Source organism: Gymnoscopelus braueri (genome assembly GCF_963280865.1).
Source record: "Gymnoscopelus braueri genome assembly, chromosome: 20".
In the NCBI taxonomy this organism is placed as follows: domain Eukaryota; kingdom Metazoa; phylum Chordata; class Actinopteri; order Myctophiformes; family Myctophidae; genus Gymnoscopelus; species Gymnoscopelus braueri.
The window spans coordinates 31,236,750-31,257,903 of NC_137622.1; the positions used below are offsets into that span (position 1 = coordinate 31,236,750).

Here is a 21,154-nt window from a genome sequence, read left to right on the forward strand (position 1 = left end):
CTCCAGTATAGTAAAATATACCTCAAAATTGTACTTCTTTAAGTACAGTACTCGAGTAAATGTACTTAGTTACTTTACACCACTGCACCGAAACGCCTGTGTACCTGCTGCCACAACGGTGCCATATTTACCAGTAACCACCTCAAACAACAGTCTTTTCCTCCCACTTGTGAGTGTGTCGAGAGGGGTCCGCCTGCCCTAGTAGTGCCCTGTCCCGGGGGGTCCGCGGGGGGGACCTTATTATTGGGGGTCCGCGGGGGGACCTTATTATTGGTGTCTCACCTCGGGGTTCAGTGTGTAATATGTCCTTCTGGTGGGTTGTTTCTTCACCCAGCCATTAGGGAATTCATGCGGCTTCTAAGCTGCTGCTCCTCTGCTGTTTGTATTCACACACACAGGCCCATCCCCCATTCATTGGGTTTAAATAAGTAGTACAACAAGCGAGGAGAGAAGAAGTTGGAAGGAGAAGGAGGTCCCGTCCGTGTGTTTCGCTACCCTTTCTCTCGCCTCTATCCGTTTCTTTTAATACGAAAGTTCCTTCGCAATGAATAAATGATGCAGGCGGTATTCCATTCCACTCTCTCTCCCTCTCTCTCTCTCTCTCTCTCTCCGTTGGACTTGTTTCCTCTTTCCTCGCCTTGTTCCGTGTGCCTGACGCTGTGTAGTGTGCACAGTCCGTCCCAGCGTTGCCAGATTAGCGGGATAAATAAGCAACCATGTCTAGGAAATTAGCACTTTGCATCGGATATTTGAAAATTGCCGATCTACAAGCTCACATGTGATATTGTAGAAAGATCTGATATATATATATAAAAAAGTGAAACATTTAGATTTTTTTTTATTATTTTTTTTACATTTTAACAAATCTGACAAAATATTTTCAGATGGGCGGTCCCCATGGGCAAATACGTACATACTAATTTGTCGGGTCCTTGATTTGAAAAGGTTTGAGAGAGAACCAGTGGTTTAAACAACATTAGGAAGCAAGCCCAAATAAGCAACTACACTTTAGAAACAAGCCACACACAAAAAAAAACGCAACCCGCAACTACCAAAATGTTACAAGCAACTTTAGAGAAAAACAAGTCCAAAGTCGCTTATAATAAGCAGGCTTGGCAACACTGGTCAGTCCGCTGACAGAAGCTTGGAAACGGGGCAAGAGGAGGAGGAGGAGGGGGAGGAGGAGGAGGAGGAGGGGGAGGAGGGGGACAGCAGCAGAGCTTCATTGGCCCGCCTTGTCGCGCGCCGAAAATAGCCGATCTACAAGTTCACTGCAGTGCAGATCGGCTATTTTTGGGCTAATAACGCAAAGAAGTGGCGCCCCTGAATCTGAATAGTCCTCCTTTTTTACAGTAAGCCTTATGGGCTTACTGTAAAAAAGTCTTTAAGAAAAAGAAAAAGGAGGGCTACATGAAGCACTGTCCTCATTTGCAGTCCACAGGGTGCAACTGTTGTTACACGAATCAAGCTATAGCTTTAAGAACAATATAATTTATTATTAACAATATAAATTATATTTTCATTTGTCAATAGTTATTTATTGTCATGGAACATTTTGTTGAAGACCTATTTTTTTGGTTTGTGACAATACCAGGGGCTTGATTATAAATCGGTAAAATCAGGCAAAAATAAGAATTAAATAACATAACCCTAACCTAACCCTAAAAGCGAAATAAACCAAAAAACGGGAAAAAAGTAACAAAATCCGCCCAAAAAACGCCTATTCTAGTGTTCTGGCTACGCCACTGGACAATACACTTAGAAATTATAAATTATAAGAAAAGGCAAGAATCCGAATTAACATCACCATGTTGATCCTCAAACCACTTGATTTTTACACAGGACCCCAATGGAAACAAGCCATAGTGCTTTCTTGGGTTTAATCCTTTATAGAACTGTACGATCTGTGCTTTTTATGCAAACTGTTAATAAAGTATTCAATCAATCAATCAAAATTGCTTTGTTTCCAAAGAATGATAAAGAAAATGATAAAAGGCCTTCCTTGGTTACAAAGGAGACTTTGATTTTGAACTGCAAACAATGGATAAGTCCATTGTTCTGTGTTTTTATATTAAACTAATAATAATATTACTAGTTATTGTGTGTGTGGAGTGAGTGGGAGTAGGGTAGGCCTGTCACAATTATTACATAATCGCAGGTAATCGTAATTATTCGAGATAATCGCAATTATTATTTTCGTAATCGTCATAATAATTTCCATGTTGAGAAATGTTCATATATTTTCAAACATTTTCAAAAATAGCCGATCGACAAGCTAAAAACGCTTTAGTAGATCTGCTATTTCCAATATTTCCACGTTTTTTTTTTTCAAGTATAAAGTTATTAAATATGTAAGTTATTTGTCATAGCTGCCCTGTGCAACTTAAGTTCACAAAGCCTAAAAGCCAAACAGAAATGTAATATCTATTCATAATGTTCCAATGTTCAAGACAGAAACACAATTAAATCATTAATCGCAATTATTTGAGCGACAATTAATCGTCAAGTAAAATGTCATAATGGCGACAGCCCTAGAGGAGGGGTGCTCCCGATATATTATAACTCTATGTGTGCTCCTCAAGCCCCCAGAGCCACGGTAGAATAGTGAAGCGGCCGTCGCCTGGTGGTGATTGATTGATTGAAATACTTTATTTAGAAAGACATGGAAACAGTACATGGAAGTACAATTCATGATACAAGGTCCTCTAAACTGGATCGCCCATAAAAGCACAATGGCTAATTTAAAATGAAATCCCCACGCACTCAAATCATGATGACATTTAAGAAAACAGACAGATATACACTACTATGCAGAACGTCATACAATCAGCTTACAGGTTACTGTACTGGTATGAAAGAAATATGTACAATAAACAGTTCGAGGAGGGGGGGAGGTTAGGTTAAGACTTTGACAGGGGCCAGTTTGGAATTGCAGCCTCCTGAAGGTGTATCAAATCTGGGATTGCGATACTTCCACATTTAAAACACCACTGCGCATGCTTCTACCTTGTGCGCCTGCTCGGTGCTCAAGACGAGCGTTGAGCATTCTTCCGGGTGCTTCAAACGCCAGTGAGCAACTTTCATTGACATGAATAGCTGGGCATAAATTATAACTCTATGGTGCTCCTACCTTCAGGCCGGTACTGGGCGATAATGGTGACAGTCTGTCCAGCCCTCTTCAGTGCTGCGGCTGCCTGCTCATGGGTGGCGTTCCGCAGGTTGACCCCGTTCACCTGAATCAAACCATGCAGACATAATCCCCCATAAATAATTATATGTATAATAATATGACAGTGTGTTGCACACTGAATACCTGTCTACCTGCTGTGCTTCAGTGCTCGCGTTCACTGTTGCAATAAAGTGTCATAAATGTCAGACTGATTTATCTTTTCTTTTCTTTTTTCCATCCTTTTTTTTTTATACCTGTCATTTACTGAAAGAAATACAGTACTGTACAATGAATATCAATATTATCCAGATTCCAGACTATGTCTGGATAAAAAACCCAGATGAAAGTCTGATTTGTTTATGGAGATCCGCAGAGGAAATAGGCTGTCTGTCATGACCACTGGATCTCCAGTTGGAAGGTTAATTTAAGTAAGGAGAGATAAAGACTCTCATGTACATGATGAAGAAACTTGCGACAAAAAAAAGCCTAGATGCAAGTCATATCAGTGGGTGCGCTGAGCACCTGCATGCTCTACAAAGGTACTTATCTTTCATCATGGAAATGTCAGCGTCTGTCATAACCTATACTATGTTTATACTATACTTAAATTTAAAAAATAATTGGCTGACCTTAACTGCTAATTAAATATCATTCTCTGATTCTGTCAACTGTTCTTGTTTTATCACAATACGGCACCATGCTAGGTGTCAATTTCAGTGAATCTTTGGAGTCCAATTTGTCAGTCATCTGCTTAAAATACCAATCTGCAATTACATTATGATAACACAACATCCCCCAACTCAGTTTTCTGAAGACACTTAAAAGGATTTACTGACCTTTTCAAGTAAGGTATGTGTCACAGTTAAAGGTTTCCATGTATTTAGTGGCTGCAGAATGTTTGCTTACATTAGCAGTATTTGTACAACATTGAAGTGATGCAGACCTGAGTATCAAGTTATGTTGGATTCTGAAGATTGCCAGAAGCCCATTTTCCATGTCATAAATCAAACTTGCACAGAATTTACAAGTTAAGGAGCTAAGTTTGTATGACGATATAGTTTAAATATTTATTAGGGCTTTAAAATCTATTACCACTGCTCTAATAGTGGTGGCCGGTTAAGGCCCCCACACACCGGCCCGACTTCATAAGTGTTCATAAGTGTTGGAAAGCGTCTGTGGCCCAAAAGTGTAGACCATTGGTTCTCAAAGTGGGGTCCGGGGACCGTGGGGGGGTACCAGGAGGTCCCCCGCAAAATGAGTTAATATAGCGTTTTAACCACTTTAACCATATTTATACTTTGGCTATATTAGAAAATAACAGATATACAAGTGCGGCACCGAGTGCCGCACTATGAGCTCGTAGATCTGCTATTTTTGACACAAAATATTTTTGAGATGGGGGGGGGGGGGGGGGGGGAGGTCCGCAGACATGAAAAAGTTTGAGAACCACTGGTGTAGACAGTGCGTACTCAGTCGTGTGTAAGTCAGTATAGCCTTGTGTCTATGTCCCGTAAGCCCCCTGTTGTGCAGTGGTCATATTAGTATTTTGCAATGACTTGCTGTGAATTCATGTGAATGTACCATATCAGTGCTTTAAGACATTCAATGGAAACGCTAACCCCATCCCCATCCCTCACACCTCCTCCCTCTCCTGTTCCTTTCTTGTACTTTAATATGCTTGAACTGTTCCTACCTAAGATGCTGTATATAGAAGATAGTGTGAAGTTGTTTACATAAAGTAACGTAATCTGATTTCCCAGCAATTCTCGCATAAAAACGGGAAGTTTTACTCTTATGTACCTGTACACAAGATAACGATAAAGCACAACCTTGAACCTTGAATGTAGAGGCTCAAACTGGGTGGAAACATTTCAGAGAATCAAAAAATGTATGCATTCGAGAACCAATGCATTGAGGGCGGTCCTTCATATTGGCACAGTATCAGGACTGGTTTCCAAAGGCGTAGGTTTGTTAGCAGAGGTTTTCTCCACTGTCCTCCTAGCCCCTACATTGACTTTAGATTTCCCCAGACATATTGGGTTGGCGGAGATCTCGGCTACTGGCTACTACACGAGACTATTCATCTGTGCACTCCCTCACACAACAAGTCATGATCAGTGAGTAATTGCGGTTAAATTGGTGGGCGAAGATGAGCTAAATCACAGACCGAGAGGATCCGGTCGCCCCTCCGCAGCTCGCCACTCAGGTCTGCTGGTCCTCCTGCCAGGATGAAGGAGACGAAGATACCCTCTCCGTCCTCGCCGCCGACAATGTTGAAGCCCAGGCCTGTGGAGCCCTTGTGCAGCAGCACCTTCCGTGGCTCCCTGCCAAACAGAGCAACGGCATCAGGGCGCGGGGCAGGACTGTGAGCACAGGAGAGGGAGAGGACAAGAGAGAGACGTAGCCAAAAAGAGAGAGAGAGAGAGAGAGAAAAGGGAAGGAAACAGATACAGATACAGATATATTTTAGGAAAATAAACAACTATCTTCTAGCTGTTCATCATGTTCATAATCCCAGTTTGTAGGGGTGTGTTCTAGTTAAACAGCCACATAACAGTAGGGTAACAGCTTTATACAGTGGAAGCCATTCTGTATACTGTATCTGGAAGTGAATCGTTTCCGATGACACATTAAAATGGCTACAATGCCACCATTCCCAAACAAAATGATTAAAATGTGAATTATACCTGTATTGGTATTGGCATTAATACCATATGTAATGTTCCTGTTAACTTACAGAAACACTTGTATCTGTCCATTTAGGGGAATTAAGGGTATTTTTTTTAATTGTATAACAGCATCCTGGTGGAAGGGACTGTGGCTCTGAAGCCTTGTATCCCATTGCTGCTGCCATTTGCCACATACAGTACCACCATCATCTGCAACAGCATCTGAGCGCAACTTGTCTCTTTGGGATCACCCACAGCAAGTTACTCAGCACACTCACAAAAGCAGGAATGAAATTGGTGACAAACTGAACCCTTTAACTGTTTGACCAAGAGAAAACAAAGACAACACAGTCGAGTGACTCAGAAGGACAGTATGCGGTCAGGATAGCATCTGGGTGGCGTGGGGTAAAGTAGTGGTTCTCAACCTGTGGGTGGGGCCCCTAGGGGGGTCCCCAAATGATTTTGGAGGGTCCTCAGATGATGTGCTTAATGTGCTACATTGTTTTCTCACTCAACAGTAAACAAACCAACATACAGTATAAGTGTATACAGAGTATCTGTCTGCACATTTCTAAAGTGTCAATTTAAGGACTTTTAAGACCTTTTTAATACCTCTTAAATGAAGAGGAGAATGCTACTGCGTGAAAAGTAACCAACAAACTACACTACTATGCCCAAATTGTCAAATTACCTAAGAAAGAGGCAAACTGTGAAAATAGCAGATCTACAAGCTCACAACACCTCGAAATGCGAGTCGTTGTGAGCTTGTAGATCTGCTATTTCCACAATATGTCTCTGTGGAACCGAGACAAAATGTAATGCCTCAACTCCTACAAAAATCTGTCAGAGTGGGGGGGTCAGTTCAAATATGATTATTTTGGGAGGTCGCGTCCTTAAAAGGTTGAGAACCACTGGGGTAAAGTTCCTGCCCACCACCGGGGGGAGAGACTAGGGTTGGAGAATCCTCCACGGTCCATCGGTCTTAAAGGCCGGTGCATTCCAACAACAAATACTATTGGCTGTGTTCACGGGTGGGCGATCTCAGCAGGAAGCGTATCGGGGAAGTTAAAGTGTGTTTCGAGATTTACGAGAAACTCCTCACTGTCAGGTGAAAAGAAGAGGCTGGTGATGTCAGGTGTCAGAGGAGACGCATTCCTGTCTCTTCACCCTCCCCAATAGGGGAAATATCTATATATGTTTTTATTATGCGTTTTATGCTTGCAAAACACAGTAGCCTAGTACTACAGGTAAATAATGTGAAGTTATTAGATGTTAATGTTTTTGTTTTATTTTCACTGGCCCCAGCGGGAAAGTGTCCACAAGGGCATAAGAGCGTTCTGCTGGCCCGGACGGTTAGGTACATCCGGGCCACTGGGCCATATTGGAGAAAAAAAAGGGAAAAAAAAGAAAATATGTTGTCAGAAGGTTTCCTCATCAGAGAGCTACCAGAAAAAAATATTGGGCACTTTTTATGTTGTATATTTCATTTACCAATTGTATTGGAGAAAGCTGGACACTTATGACATTATCCTCCCGATCTATCAGTCTGTCTGTCTATATCTGTCTGTCTGTCTATCTATCCATCCACAGATTCCACACACATATGTCCATAGACACAATGAGTGGCCTCATGCTTGAAGGGCTAATGGAAGCTCTGTTTTAGCTTTAGCCTCTATGACTCATCCTCCGACAGACTATTCAGACTCCTTTGGTTTTATGATGCTAGTGAGGTTTCACACAAATGCAAAAATATACTCTAGGAGGCCCTACAAAATGTGCAAACACACACACACAGACACACACACACACACACACACACACACACACACACACACACACACACACACACACACACACACACACACACACACACACACACACACACACACACACACACAAAGAGTTTAATGTATTGCTAAACTTCTGAGGACTTTCAACATGGCTAATGTTACATGATATATAACTTTAACCTAACTCTGCGTAAGTCCTAACCCTATAACCACCTCTTGAAAAGTGAGGACCAGCAAAGCGTATTTCTATCCTTATGAGGACATTTAGTTCTCACAAAGATAGCTGTATAAGTACACACACGCACACAAACACACACACACACACGCACACACACGCACACGCACACGCACACGTGCACACTTTACATACTCTCACGCACAGCCGCCACACTTAACAGAAAACGCAGCATGGTTCCCATTAGTGGTCTTCTCTTGCAGTACTCTGCCTGTGGTCTACAGGAACAATTCCTACTCAATCCCTAATGGCTGTGCTCTTAAGTTGCCGTTGAGACCATTTTCCCATCGATGGCAGCGCAGACAGCATTAATAGAACTTTGAGCATCATACTCATGACCACATTGGAAACAGCCCTGATCACTCCACTAAAGGCCCGTTCATAGTCCCTAGATGGGTCTAAAACGTGCGTCAGGGGGTGAGGGATTCCGTCCGTTCTTTACAGACGCATGCATAGTCGCTGACGTTAAATCCGTAGGAATTATAACGTTGGGCGTCGTACACCTATTAATCCACTAGATGGCAGCTGCGAGGTTTTAAATGTTGTGAAAAGTGTTGCCATGTCCGCTTATTATAAGCGACTTTGGGCTTATTTTTCTGTAAAGTTACTTGTAAACAAACATTGGTGGTTGCGGTTTTATTTGGGCTTGTTTCTAAAGTGTAGTTGCTTATTTGGGCCAATTATTATTTAAACCAGTGATTCTCAAATAGATATTGTAGATCTGCTATTTTCATGTGATGTGGCCTAGTCGATTATTTTGGGCTTGTTTTCATAGACCTGGTTGCTTATTTCTCTCACAAAACCTGGCAACAGCGCTAAAATGGACGCCAAAACAACGCAATAAAAGACACAAACTAGACAAAAACAATGGTTGTCTACAAAACGTGAGTTTCGACCCATACTGCACTGTGCTATATTATTTGTGTGTGTGTGTGTTTAGGGAATGGCTGGCTGGGTTCATTTTGTCACAGTAATTAAGTACATTTACTCAAGTACTTCCACCACCAACGTGGGTCTTTTTGTGGAGAAAGAGTGCCCAAGGAAAACTTTTTTTCCCTGATATACTGCCAACGGTTTCCACTGGTACTACAGCCAACGTACAAACGAACGTACGTCGGCCTGACGGTGAATGTTGATCGCACGGACGGAAATCCTGGAGCCGTAAGTGACGGAGGGGGAGACAAAAACGACAACGCAAGGAGCGCTGGCGCTGGTTACGTATCCTTACGTCCGACTATGAATGATACTTAAAACAGCCGATATGAAGAGCCATGGAAAGTTCTAAATGGTTTGACTCCACGAATAAAAGGGTTCTCCAGCAAAGTTAGATGGCATCAGTATTGAATATTTATATATGTTGAACACAGGACGTTGAGTTCTGACAAAATGCCTTTTAAATTAAATCAATTTCAGCCTTTTATGGTGAATGCGAAAGAATTCTAGCAGTGGAAAATAGAACAATCTGGGCCAGAGTCTAATTTGCGCTCCTAGAAAATATTGCATTATCGCTCTTTCAAGATGTAAGGTCCAGTCATTCAATATCCTCATTTTGACTAGACATGTTTTTGTTTTAACCTTGGACAAAAAACCCCTAGGAACACAGGTAAAAGCTTTATAAATAAACGTCAAAAAGACATTTCCAGGAAATATTGTGAAACAGCCGATTTGTCTTCAAACAAGTCAGAGTTCAACATAACCTTGCATGTTCCACAAGCTCCTCAAGGCACACAGATCTCCATGTTACCTTAGGTTTGTGTGTCTGCTCCCGGAAGACTGCCTCCTAAACGAGCGTTCAGGCGAGCTCCTCACCAGCGACATTGAGGACGAGATGTTGACCGTGAACATGACAATCGCTCCTAATCCACTAAGGCGACACCGCATTGCTCCGTTCCCCAACGCTAGTGTTCTCTGTGCCGTGCTCTCTCCGTCTCTGGCCTGCCGTTGAGAGAGGCGACGGTTCCAGAACCCCTGTATATGTATATGAAGAAGCCCTGGTGTTCCCTATCTCGGGCCTTTTGGCCTGTGATGGGAAACAGCCTCCTCTTTGGGCTGTCATAAACACTGTCTCCTCATCCTTGCTAGCGAGGCGAGACTTAACCCTCACACACCCACCACGGATCATCTCTACTCTCTATCCGTTATGGGAAGCTGCCAGGATCATCCGCCACCCGTCTCGGGCCAAACTTCCTCCACGTCTATTCTCCCTTTCAATGGGCGGTGTGTCATATCAGAAAGCAGTGGGTGTGCAATTTGTAAAGTTGGAGGTCATCCCAGGTTGGTCCCTTACTGCCATTGGATCCGACCCCGCCCCCCCACTGACCCCCCCCACACACACACACACACACACACACACACAGCACACCGGCATTCCTGTCCGTCAGCCCGGCCCCTCTGTAGACCAGGCAGATGGACGTTCCCTGCTAATATGACAGTCAGTGTAAACAAAAATAGAGGAGTTTGTGAATTAAAACGTCTTTTAATCAGACCTTTGATGTCACTTCCTCAGAGAGCCGTAGCAGGACCGCACGCTGGGCGGCTGGCTGCGTTTCCTCTTGAGCAAAGACTGTAAAGGGGCAACGGTGGAAGTGACTGTTTACTATGCTATTGTTGGAGGTATTCTCTATGGGAGAGGAATTACTGTGCACACACACACACACACACACACACACACACACACACACACACTGTGCGCATGTGTGATGTGTGTGATGTGTGTGTGAGTGTGAGTGTGAGTGTGTGTGTGTGTGTGTGTGTGTGTGTGTGTGTGTGTGTGTGTGCGCACGTTGGAGGGAGCACTATTTGTACCTGTGCGCACAATAAAGCAAGAGAAAGGCATTAGCAATTCCTTGAAAAGGAGTGAATTCCAAAGGTTTTGCATACAGGGATCAAGCACTCCTTATCATGGGAGGTGCTTTGCCCGTTGTCTTTTCATCCATGCCTGGAATGTAAACAGCTATATTGCAGTAAAACCCCTCTATCAGTCTCTCTCTCTCTCTCTCTCTCTCCAGCCATGTCTCCTGTGACTCTCTTTCTCTCATCCAGTCTCTCTCCTAATTCTCGTTTGCCTCTATGTTGAGGCTGAGGCGCTAGCAGCTCAGTCCTAATGCTGTGAATGAACACGTGGGCGGTGTGGGTCAACGGGTCGTGCTGCCCTGGGCTCAGCTTGGTAATTGGCTCTGCTTGGCTGATTAATGGTGGACACTGCAGATGGACGCCATTTTCCCCACAAACAGACACCGCCTCTCATGGCATTGTATTTCTCCCTTTTTTTCCCCTGGCAGGATAACAGGCTCATGGCTCGCAAGTACAGATGAAAGAGGGAGCACCCTATCTCTCTCTCTCTCTCTCCCCCCTTTCCTCCAATTTCACCGCTTAAATTTTACCAGTGGATTTTTCTGTCACTGCCTCCCCTTCACGACCTGCTATTTCATTCTAATTTGACATGGGGAAGAAATGTATTCACTGCAAAGGCGACAGACGCCTTAAGATATTTCAAGCCTCTCAGTGCAGCTGAGAATAAAATAGGAGCGATGAATAATTAACAGTTCAGACTCTTAACAACTCAGCCAGATCTGCCATGATCACCCTTTTTCACCCAACAGTGCTTAGAAACGTTTGTCATCCTGGGGTAATCAGTGGACCAAAGTGCCCCCCCCCCCCCAGAGTCCTGGTTATCGATGCGTGAAGTTCTCAGTCAAAGCTCAAAGTTGAGAAACACGTGAAGTTACTGATAAGCTCACCTGCGGCTGCGGCAGTGCTCCTGCTGCTGTATTTACACAAGCTGTTCTCTGAACACACATTGCCTAGCTGTAGCACAGTTGTTCCCGTAACAGGAGGCAGGATTCTGTTTGGTGGGTGAATGCATCAGAAACGTCGTCACCACCACCACGTGCACAAAACACAAACACAAAGCGGTTTCTGTCTAAATTACGATAGGCAAAGCGAAAGCAAGATACAATCCCCATGGTGCATTCACACTAGCGGCGACAAAGCAACAAGTCATTTTCAATGGAAGCCAGCAACATGAAGCTACAAACTGACGCCTGCCACTTGTTGCTGCGTGACGGGCATTAAGCCCTGCAAAAAGATGAGCTGCCTTCAACTTTTCTTTCAGCACTCCATTGACGCAGTGAAGCGCCGATCAATGAACATTTCCATTCCCATTCTCTCCACACAATTCCTGTCCCGTTCATAAAATGAAGAAAAACATATTCTTGCTGTTAACCAGTTACCTGTGCTATTTAAGCCTAACCTTTTCATGTACACAGTGTGGCTTGAGCACCACTTCAACGGCGACTCAGCAGCAGCAATATAGCTGGGGCGACAGGAGGCATTTAGGGGCAATGCCCCCCCCGTCCAATCGGACAAAGTCAGTACTCCAACAACATTTTAATATGTATTTTATATATATATATTATTCATAGATATTATAAATATATCCAGTTGTATTTGTTTTGATGCCGTTCTGGGAGAGATAAGCCTGGTTTATACTTGGTTGCACGTTGGCGTTGCACACAGTAATAGGCTAGCAGATATACAAGCTCACAACGCATCACATTCGTGACACGTTGTGAGCTTGTAGATCCGCTATTTACTGAGCACGACACTGGCACGCAACTAAGTATAACTGAGGCTACAGATAGACGTTCACTTCAGCGAGCATAGTGTGCCAAAATGAATGGAAGGACGCCGTTCTCAGGAGGTTTCATGCAGACACCAGTAAAGGTCCATTTGGTTATCTTTGTGCGCTCTCAGAGTTAAATGAACACCCGGGATTTTACGTTGTAACAATTGTGCGACATGGCTGTAGGAGGCATCGATGGGCAGAATGGTATCTGAGGTACGTAGTTTGTGTGTGTGTGTGTGTGTGTGTGTGTGTGTGTGTGTGTGTGTGTGTGTGTGTGTGTGTGTGAGAGTGTACTATACTATACTTATGAGGGCCAAATGTCCACCCAAGTATAGTAGAATTTGAGAAATAGACATTGTGAGAAAAATCTTCCTGGTACTCACAAGAGAAATGGTTGTTTTATTTATATTCAGATTGGGGTTAAGGTTAGGATTAGGCATTTAGAGGTTAGGTTTAGCGATTAGAGTTGGAGTTATGCCTGATTTATGCTAGGTTTAAAAGCGCTCAGGTGGGGCAGCGGTAAAGAAGCTGCCCACCACGGCGGAGTCTGGAGGTTCGAATCCACCGCAGTGCGTCCTGCTTTGTCGAGCATCTACACCAGTGGGTTTCAACCTTTTTAATGCCAAGGACCCCTGAATTGATTTACATTTGACCGCGGATCCCCATCTGAAAACGTGTTATGCCAGAGACCCCAGAAGAGAAGAGATTTGTGTTAAAAAAAATGCAAAATTCTATACAATTCTTCAAACACTTTCAAGATTTTTCAAAAAGGTTAAAAAAAATAGCAGATCTACAAGCTCGCAGCGCGGCACGATCTGCTATTTTTGAATAGCCAACGTATACAATATGGATAAAGGGGTGAAAACACCTTTTGCTGGGGACCCCCTGGAACCCCCTCAAGGACCACTGGTGGTCCCCGGACCAACCGGTTGAGAACCACTGGTCTACACGAACACAATTGGTGTGTTTGGGGGAGGAGGGAAGCCGGGGGGGAGGAGGGTGATATTAGTCACTGCACGTATACTCCTACGGGCTGGGGGGGGGGGGGGGGGGGCGGCACCTGTCAGCAGGAAGGGTTGGGGCGGAGGAGTAGGACAAAGGCTCTACGTCCCTCCCGGTGGGGGCTCCTCACTTGCAGGATACAGCAGCAGTGACAACACACAGAGATAACGACAAAATTGGAGAGGAAAAGGGGGGGGGGGGAAAGAAAGAAGGTAAAATTGGAGTCCTCAAAAGCATAGTGTATGTATGTGTGTGTGCGTATGCGCGCGCGCGTGTGTTTGTGTTTGTGTATCTGTGATGACACCACTGTGGGGGATGCGCAGATGGGCAAAGAGGAGCCGATCTGAAGTCTGAGTCATCCTGGCGACCAGTCTGCACCACTTTCTTGGGGAGAGGCCTCATGCTCCAACTATAGAATCCGTCTAAAATAAGCCCTGTCCTCGGAGGAGGAGGGAAAAAGGAGAGAGGAGACGAGGCCGACGGAGAGGCTGCATCCCGGGGCTGCTGGGAGAGAGGTAGGTCTCTCCTCTCTCTAGCCTGTCAGGTCTGATGGAGCCGCCCGACTCATCAGCCGTGACCCTGGATGGGGGCCCGTTGTCAGCCGTGATGTCACCGTGTAGACGGCAGAGAGAGAGCAGACGTGACATACAGACCTATACCGGGAGCACGCAGGTGCACACGCGCGCAACGTTAAGCGCGATTAATACCTAGCTGCGTCGCCTGCGTCGCGCACAGAACAACCAGACGACCTACAAGCTCACAAGCGTTGCGGCCACGACGCACTGTGAGCTTGTAGATCGGCTTTAGAGGCGTTTGTCCCATTTAAGTCTGCTGTGACCGTGGTGCAACGTACAGTTCGTGCGTGCGTGTCATCAGCTGTATTGCACTGCACATGCACACCTGTGTACAGTATACAAGTATGTGGATAACATGTCATACTGTGTGCGTGTGGTGTGTGTGGTGTGTGTGTGTGTGTGTGTGTGTGTGGTGTGTGTGTGTGTGTGTGTGTGGTGTGTGTCAGCACATCATGGGTGAACGTCTCAGTGTATCAGGGTGTTGTGATGGCTGCCTGTGTGATGAAGGGGGCAGGATCCGAGTGCATGGCCTGGTTTTTCGCTGTGCGCAGAATGAATCACGACGGCTGAAGGAATGTCCGCTGCTCCTCGCTTTGTTGGCCTGCGCCGCATGCAAGCAGCCTCTCTATCTTCCCAATACATTTATGGTAACGGCTCAGAGCCGCCGTTTATATTTACATGAGGAGGAATGATCAGCGGGCAGATCATTCCTGCGCGCGTGAGCCACTCCCCCTCCCCAATAACGTCCCTTCATTTTAACGACCACAGACCTTCCCCTGCTAGGATCTGCTTCTCTATATCACACACACACACACACACACACACACACACACACACACACACACACACACACACACACACACACACACACACACACACACACACACACACACACACACACACACACACACACACACACACACACACACACACACACACACACACACACACACACACAGAGATTGGCAGGTGTATACTGGCACCCATACATGAACAACACAGACATAGCTGGCATGCACAACCATCACTCAGTCGCTCAACTCAAGTCAGTTATACCTTACATAAATACGCTGGCACACGCCCAGCCAGCATACAGGCATTCATCCATTACAAGGTAATGAAATGAGAGAACACGTAAAAAGAACGTAAACATATGACATAACAGCGACACCATGAAATCAACACACATGACAGAGAGCCACCGCTTGCACGTGACACATCTTGGTTGACGTTGCAAGCACAGATAGAGAGAGAGAGACAGAGAGAGAGAGAGGGGGGGAAAAAAAGCTGCTTGGCCAGCGATGCAGATTTGGAATTTAAGGGGGCTCGTGTGACAGATGGAGCGGAGCAGCTTGTGCAAGCGTGAAGCCCTTTCAGCCGTGCTCCTGTTGAGAGTGTGTTTGTGGGGAGCAGGTATGACGCTATATCTCGAACTGTCACTAACAGTGTGTGTGCAACTGTTTCACAATCACAGGTGAGACCAGATTGTTCAAATGTATGTCAGATGCTTAAGTGTTCAGTTCACCGTGGTCATAAATAAATCGAATAACGGAAGACCAAAGCATATGACACACTTGCTCATTAAGCTCGCCTGGTCTAACAGCAGTTATGCTTTTTGCTGTTATTTGTTTTTATTTTTCCTCATTGAAATGCAATGATTTTTTTTTTGCAAGCATTTCATAAACATTAAAAGCAACAACAACCATACATTACACACAAACAAACAAGGAAAGGTAGACATGTGGCAGACAGGGGCAGGGGGAACATTTCTACACTGCCAGTGGTTTTCAAACGTTTTGTACTCAAGGCACACGAATGAGCCCAAATCTCAAGGCACGATGATGTGGCGAGTTGAAAGTGGTTAAAATACATTTTAGGGTACGGAATTTGCCTCTGTTTTGGGAATTGAGTGCTGATATACTAAATAATAATAACTTTAATAAATCATACATTTACGTTAAGAAATCAAAGTTTTAACGTTGTATATATTGCAATAATAATGTGTGGTTGTCCCTATACATCCCAAGGCACACCTGCACACCAGTCTACCACATCTATCTGGAAGAAGGGCCTGTCTGACAACAAGTATTCTGTCAGCACAAATTTCAGCTCTCCTTCTCCTCCATGACCCCCCCAGATTTCCTCCCCTCTTCTGCTTCTGTCGGTTGCTATCTTTCTCCTGTGCTCGTGTCAAGAGATAATACATGCTCGGCCATGGCACGCTGGACAGCGGGCGAGGCAGATGAGCCCTGTGTATATCCCTCCCTCGCACACTGGCCTAACAGTCTGATGCCAGCTCCAGATGCTGGGCTGTGTGAGTGGGCTGAAGGTGGGGGGGGGCAGAGCAGGGGGCACTAGAGAGGACAGTTAGCCAAGCGAGGCGCAATGGACTGGGTTAGTAGTACCTGCCAGAGAAGGGGAGAGGACCGTGGCACAAGGGAGCAGGGGCAGGACAGAAGTCTGTGTCCTGGGGCACCTTGCTGTCCCCAGGTTTGTGGATGACACTGTAAATGGGTTCGGCCCTGGTGGGGGGGTACAGAAATCACAGTGAATGGTGCAAGTGCGGGACATTTGGAACACGGCACACAGACGCACACACACACACACACACGCACACACACACACAGACAAATCAAATGCACATGCAAGGCATATGAACAGTGTGTGTACAAGGACAAAACAGGAGCACACATCAAACCCAGAGAGTCACACAGTGACACACGCACGCACTCACACACTCACAAAAGCATACACGCACACGCACACACGCACACGCACACGCACACGCACACACGCACACGCACACACACGCACACACACACACACACACACACACACACACACACACACACACACACACACAGGAGGAATCCAGCCCCCTCCCTAGAGCTGTGGATTAGACCCTCTTTGGTGTTCAAGTCCTGCCTCTATGAATGCTGCTGCTGATCCAGTACTTGGACAGGAGTTCAAGGGTTAAAACACAGTCAAAACAAGGACGTGGGATGACAGAGGCTGCTTTGCTTTGAAGCATTTGGCCAGCATAGCCACCAAACACCGTCAGACTACCATATAATACAGTATGTAGTGTATTGTATTGTATTGTATGGTAAATGCATTGTACAGAATACTCTGTCCACCACATCCGCTTTGCACTCAAAGGATGGCCAGTGTTTGCTTAGCTTCCTGTTACATTCCTGTCACCGTTATTGGCTGTTTCACCAGACACCATAGACACAGACAGTACAGAAACAACCGCAAAAATAAAGAACTAAAACCATACTATATGTCACAACATTGATTGATTGATTGATCGATCAATTAATCTGGTTGTGAAAACAATATATGTACAGGAATACTGTGTGGCATTATTAAGGACCAATGTGTCATATTATATACAGACTATCTGCAAGCAATCCATGCACTGCGTTTGATTTAACCCATTAAAGGTAGGGTAAGTGATATGTTTTGGTTAAAACAAAAAGTATTTTGTTAAAAGGTTAAAGTACTATATTCTGATAGTAATCATTGCTATAGAGTGTTTGTTCAGTAACAGGGGTCTCCATGTCTCTCCAGCTCTTTAATAAACAGAAAATACATTTTTCAGTAGGTGTCAAAATCTCAGCCAATCAGGAGAAAGTACCCATTTTTAAGCTTAATTTATATAGTGTCCAGTTCCAATTTTGCATGCTCATTTCTTAGTGTCATCAATCACTTCCAATTTCACTTGTTTAATCTGTATCCTGATTGAGTTCTCTGTCCTGGTTGGATAAAATTGGAAATGAAACTGAAACTGAAACGAAAATGCATTTTCTGTTTAATAAAGAGGTGGAGAGACAAGGAGACTCCTAATACTGAACAAACACTCTATAGCAATGAGTACTATCAGAATATAGAGCTATTTAACACTTATTTTAACCAACGCAAATCACTTACCCTACCTTTAAGACCTGGAACTGTGTCATTTTTAGATTTGAGCTAAAAAGCATTATCTTACACTTTGGGCTATTCAAAAATAGCAGATCTACAAGCTCATAGCGCGGCACCGAGTGCCGCGCTACGAGCTTGTAGATCTGCTATTTTTGAAAAATCGTGAAAATGTGTGCAAATCATTGAACATAATATATTTTTAAAGCGAATATTTTTAACTCAAATCTTTGCTTCTGGGGGTCCCTGGAACAAGATATTTTGATGGGGGTCTGCGGCCAAATACATATAATTTTGGGGGTCCTTGACATGAAAAAGATTGAGCACCACTGATATAGAAACATACGTTTTTCAGAAAACTGTTGAGATTTAGGAGACATGTAGAATCGGCTTCAGGTCTCAATGGGTTAAACCCAATACAAACACTTCCTCGTGTGAGTGGTGTTACAAAAGAATGGACAGTGGAGGAGCCAAGCCCCTAGAGACTGACCTTGTGAAGTCTTCCTCTCCCAGCATGTGGCGGGGAACCGGGGAGTACCGGGACGGTGTCTGTTGGGGAGGCGGATATACAGGCTTGGGCTCCATTTGTTGCCCCATGTAGTTGTGGCTGACGTGGTTGTCCACCATGGTGGGGAAGGCTGGGGGGAGGGCCAGACCAATAGAGGGAAACAAGGATGATTACAACACAGGTGAAAGACAACACACACTCAGCACTGCTCTCTCCCCCATGGCGTTTAACCACTTAACCACTTAACCACTTAACCCCTATATGGTTGACCGGGGTCCCTCGGGGCTTTATACTAGTGACTTTTCTGTTTGCGCGCTACATTAAATATATTCGCTGGATATAGGCGATCGACAAACTCGTTGTGAGCTTGTTGATCTGCTGTTGTCGGTGAAGGCCTATTTTATACTTTATAATAGCTGATCTACAAGCTCACAACACATTGTGCGTGTAGATCTGTTGTAGATCTGCTATTATTATTTGTTATTTTATTTTACATTTCTGATTATTATGCTGTATATACTTATACTTATACTTATATAAATTATATTATTTGGGCACGTCTATAATGACATGCCTAAACTAGAAAAAGTCCTCCTCGGAGCACAGGTCTCCGCCAGGGCAGGTAGGTTGTTGTGGGCCAGCAAGGTTGATGGAATATGAAGAATTGGACAGATCCGTCTTGATCACATGACTATAGAGATAATGTGTACCGATTTGTGTGATTTGGACAAAATCTGTAGGAGTAATATAAAAAAAATTGTTTTGCAAAAAAGCGGCCTCCTGGTGGCGCAATATTAGGGCAATGTCAAAAGGGTGGCATTTGTTCCTGAAATATTCGGGCAGAAGTTCTGCACTGGCATCCCGGGAGCACAGTTTCGCTGCCATCGGCCCAACGGTACTGGAGATTAGCTGGTCACAGACACACGGACACACACACACACACACACACACACACACACACACACACACACACACACACACACACACACACACACACACACACACACACACACACACACACACACACACACACACACACACACACACACACACACACACACACACACACGGACGGACAGACGGACGGACAGGGTGCAAAACATAGTCTCTGCCACGCCTTTGGCAACACCAGTTTGAAAGTGGTTATTTTAGCGCCTTATACCTCGCATAGACTGCACGACATTCAAAGCCATCATATAGTGGTCAGATCACTGCGTAGTTTAAACTACACAACTCTCTGTCTTGAAATCGTGTGTTGTGGTTTCCAGACTATATGACTGATCAATGACAAGGGATCACACACTGCAAGATGTTTCAACAGGGCACAATATACAGATGCATGTGTAATGTCAGACAGACAGACAGACAGACAGACAGACAGACAGACAGACAGACAGACAGACAGACAGACAGACAGACAGACAGACAGACAGACAGACAGACAGACAGACAGACAGACAGACAGACAGACAGACAGACAGACAGACAGACAGACAGACAGACAGACAGACAGACAAACAGACAGACTGTGGTCGCATTGACTTATGGTCTTTGAACCGCTAACACACAGTGAGCAAAACCTCGAGAAGGAATCCCGATTTGCCTCCATTCTGGGGCTTTGTCGGCAAGTGTCAAAAAATGTCGGCGTGTGGATAATTGGTGCTAAAATCTTGCAGTGTGAACTCTGCATTAGTTGACAAAAGCTATAATACAAATGTGCAGTCATCCTACACTGCTTTCTGTGTGTTTAGAACTAGAACAACTAGTTTGAAAGTGGTTATTTTAGCGCCTTATACCTCGCATAGACTGCACGACATTCAAAGCCATCATATAGTGGTCAGATCACTGCGTAGTTTAAACTACACAACTCTCTGTCTTGAAATCGTGTGTTGTGGTTTCCAGACTATATGACTGATCAATGACAAGGGATCACACACTGCAAGACGTTTCAACAGGGCACAATATACAGATGCATGTGTAATGTCAGACAGACAGACAGACAGACAGACAGACAGACAGACAGACAGACAGACAGACAGACAGACAAAAGGATGAACCTTTTTGCACAATCAAACAAGCACCTGTGTCCACCTGCACTGTGGTCGCATTGACATATGGTCTTTGAACCGCTAACACACAGTGAGCAAAACCTCGAGAAGGAATCCCGATTTACCTCCATTATGGGGCTTTGTCGGCAATCGCCAAAAATGTCGGCGAGTGGATAATCGGTGCTAAAATCTTGCAGTGTGAACTCGGCATTAGTTGACAAAAGCTATAATACAAATGTGCAGTCATCCTATACTGCTTTCTGTGTGTTTACATTTTCATACGGTCCAGGTTAGTGTGTCAAATACAATCACAAGGCTGGAAACCCCCTCTTTCACTGTACAGATTTACATTCTTGTTGGGGGCAGCAGGGTATGACAAAACAAGCCTTTCAAATCCAGATCATGTGGGTCATACTTTCGAAACCGGCTTAAGTCTTCATTAAAAGGCTCGCCTCGGACCTTGCAACGGCAAGGAGGTCCAGTAAATGTAAAATGTACAGCAAGTTCCCACAGATAGCAAAGCGCCTGTTGTGTGGATATTTCTGTGAGGCAGAAGATAGCTTTAGAACGTAGGCTCTTGTGAGCGGGTGGGATGTGAGAAACCATC

At 44.7% G+C, this 21,154-nt stretch overlaps 1 protein-coding gene across 5 annotated transcripts in view; it reads right to left on the bottom strand.

Moving 5' to 3' along the window:
• The window catches only part of dlg3 (discs, large homolog 3), a gene marked incomplete at its 5' end in the record, with an annotated part of 128,013 nt that overhangs the window by 21,924 nt on the left and 84,935 nt on the right, over positions 1 to 21,154 (bottom strand). For 2 of the 5 annotated variants that reach the window (XM_080416357.1, XM_080416356.1), the window contains 4 exons: positions 3,131 to 3,233; positions 5,337 to 5,532; positions 16,473 to 16,589; positions 18,482 to 18,629. In XM_080416357.1, the coding sequence (XP_080272483.1) occupies positions 3,131 to 3,233; positions 5,337 to 5,532; positions 16,473 to 16,589; positions 18,482 to 18,629 (564 nt within the window). Of the gene's footprint in view, positions 1 to 282; positions 642 to 3,130; positions 3,234 to 5,336; positions 5,533 to 16,472; positions 16,590 to 18,481; positions 18,630 to 21,154 lie in introns of those variants that run through there. The other 3 variants (XM_080416362.1, XM_080416358.1, XM_080416360.1) reach the window with 2 other exon arrangements.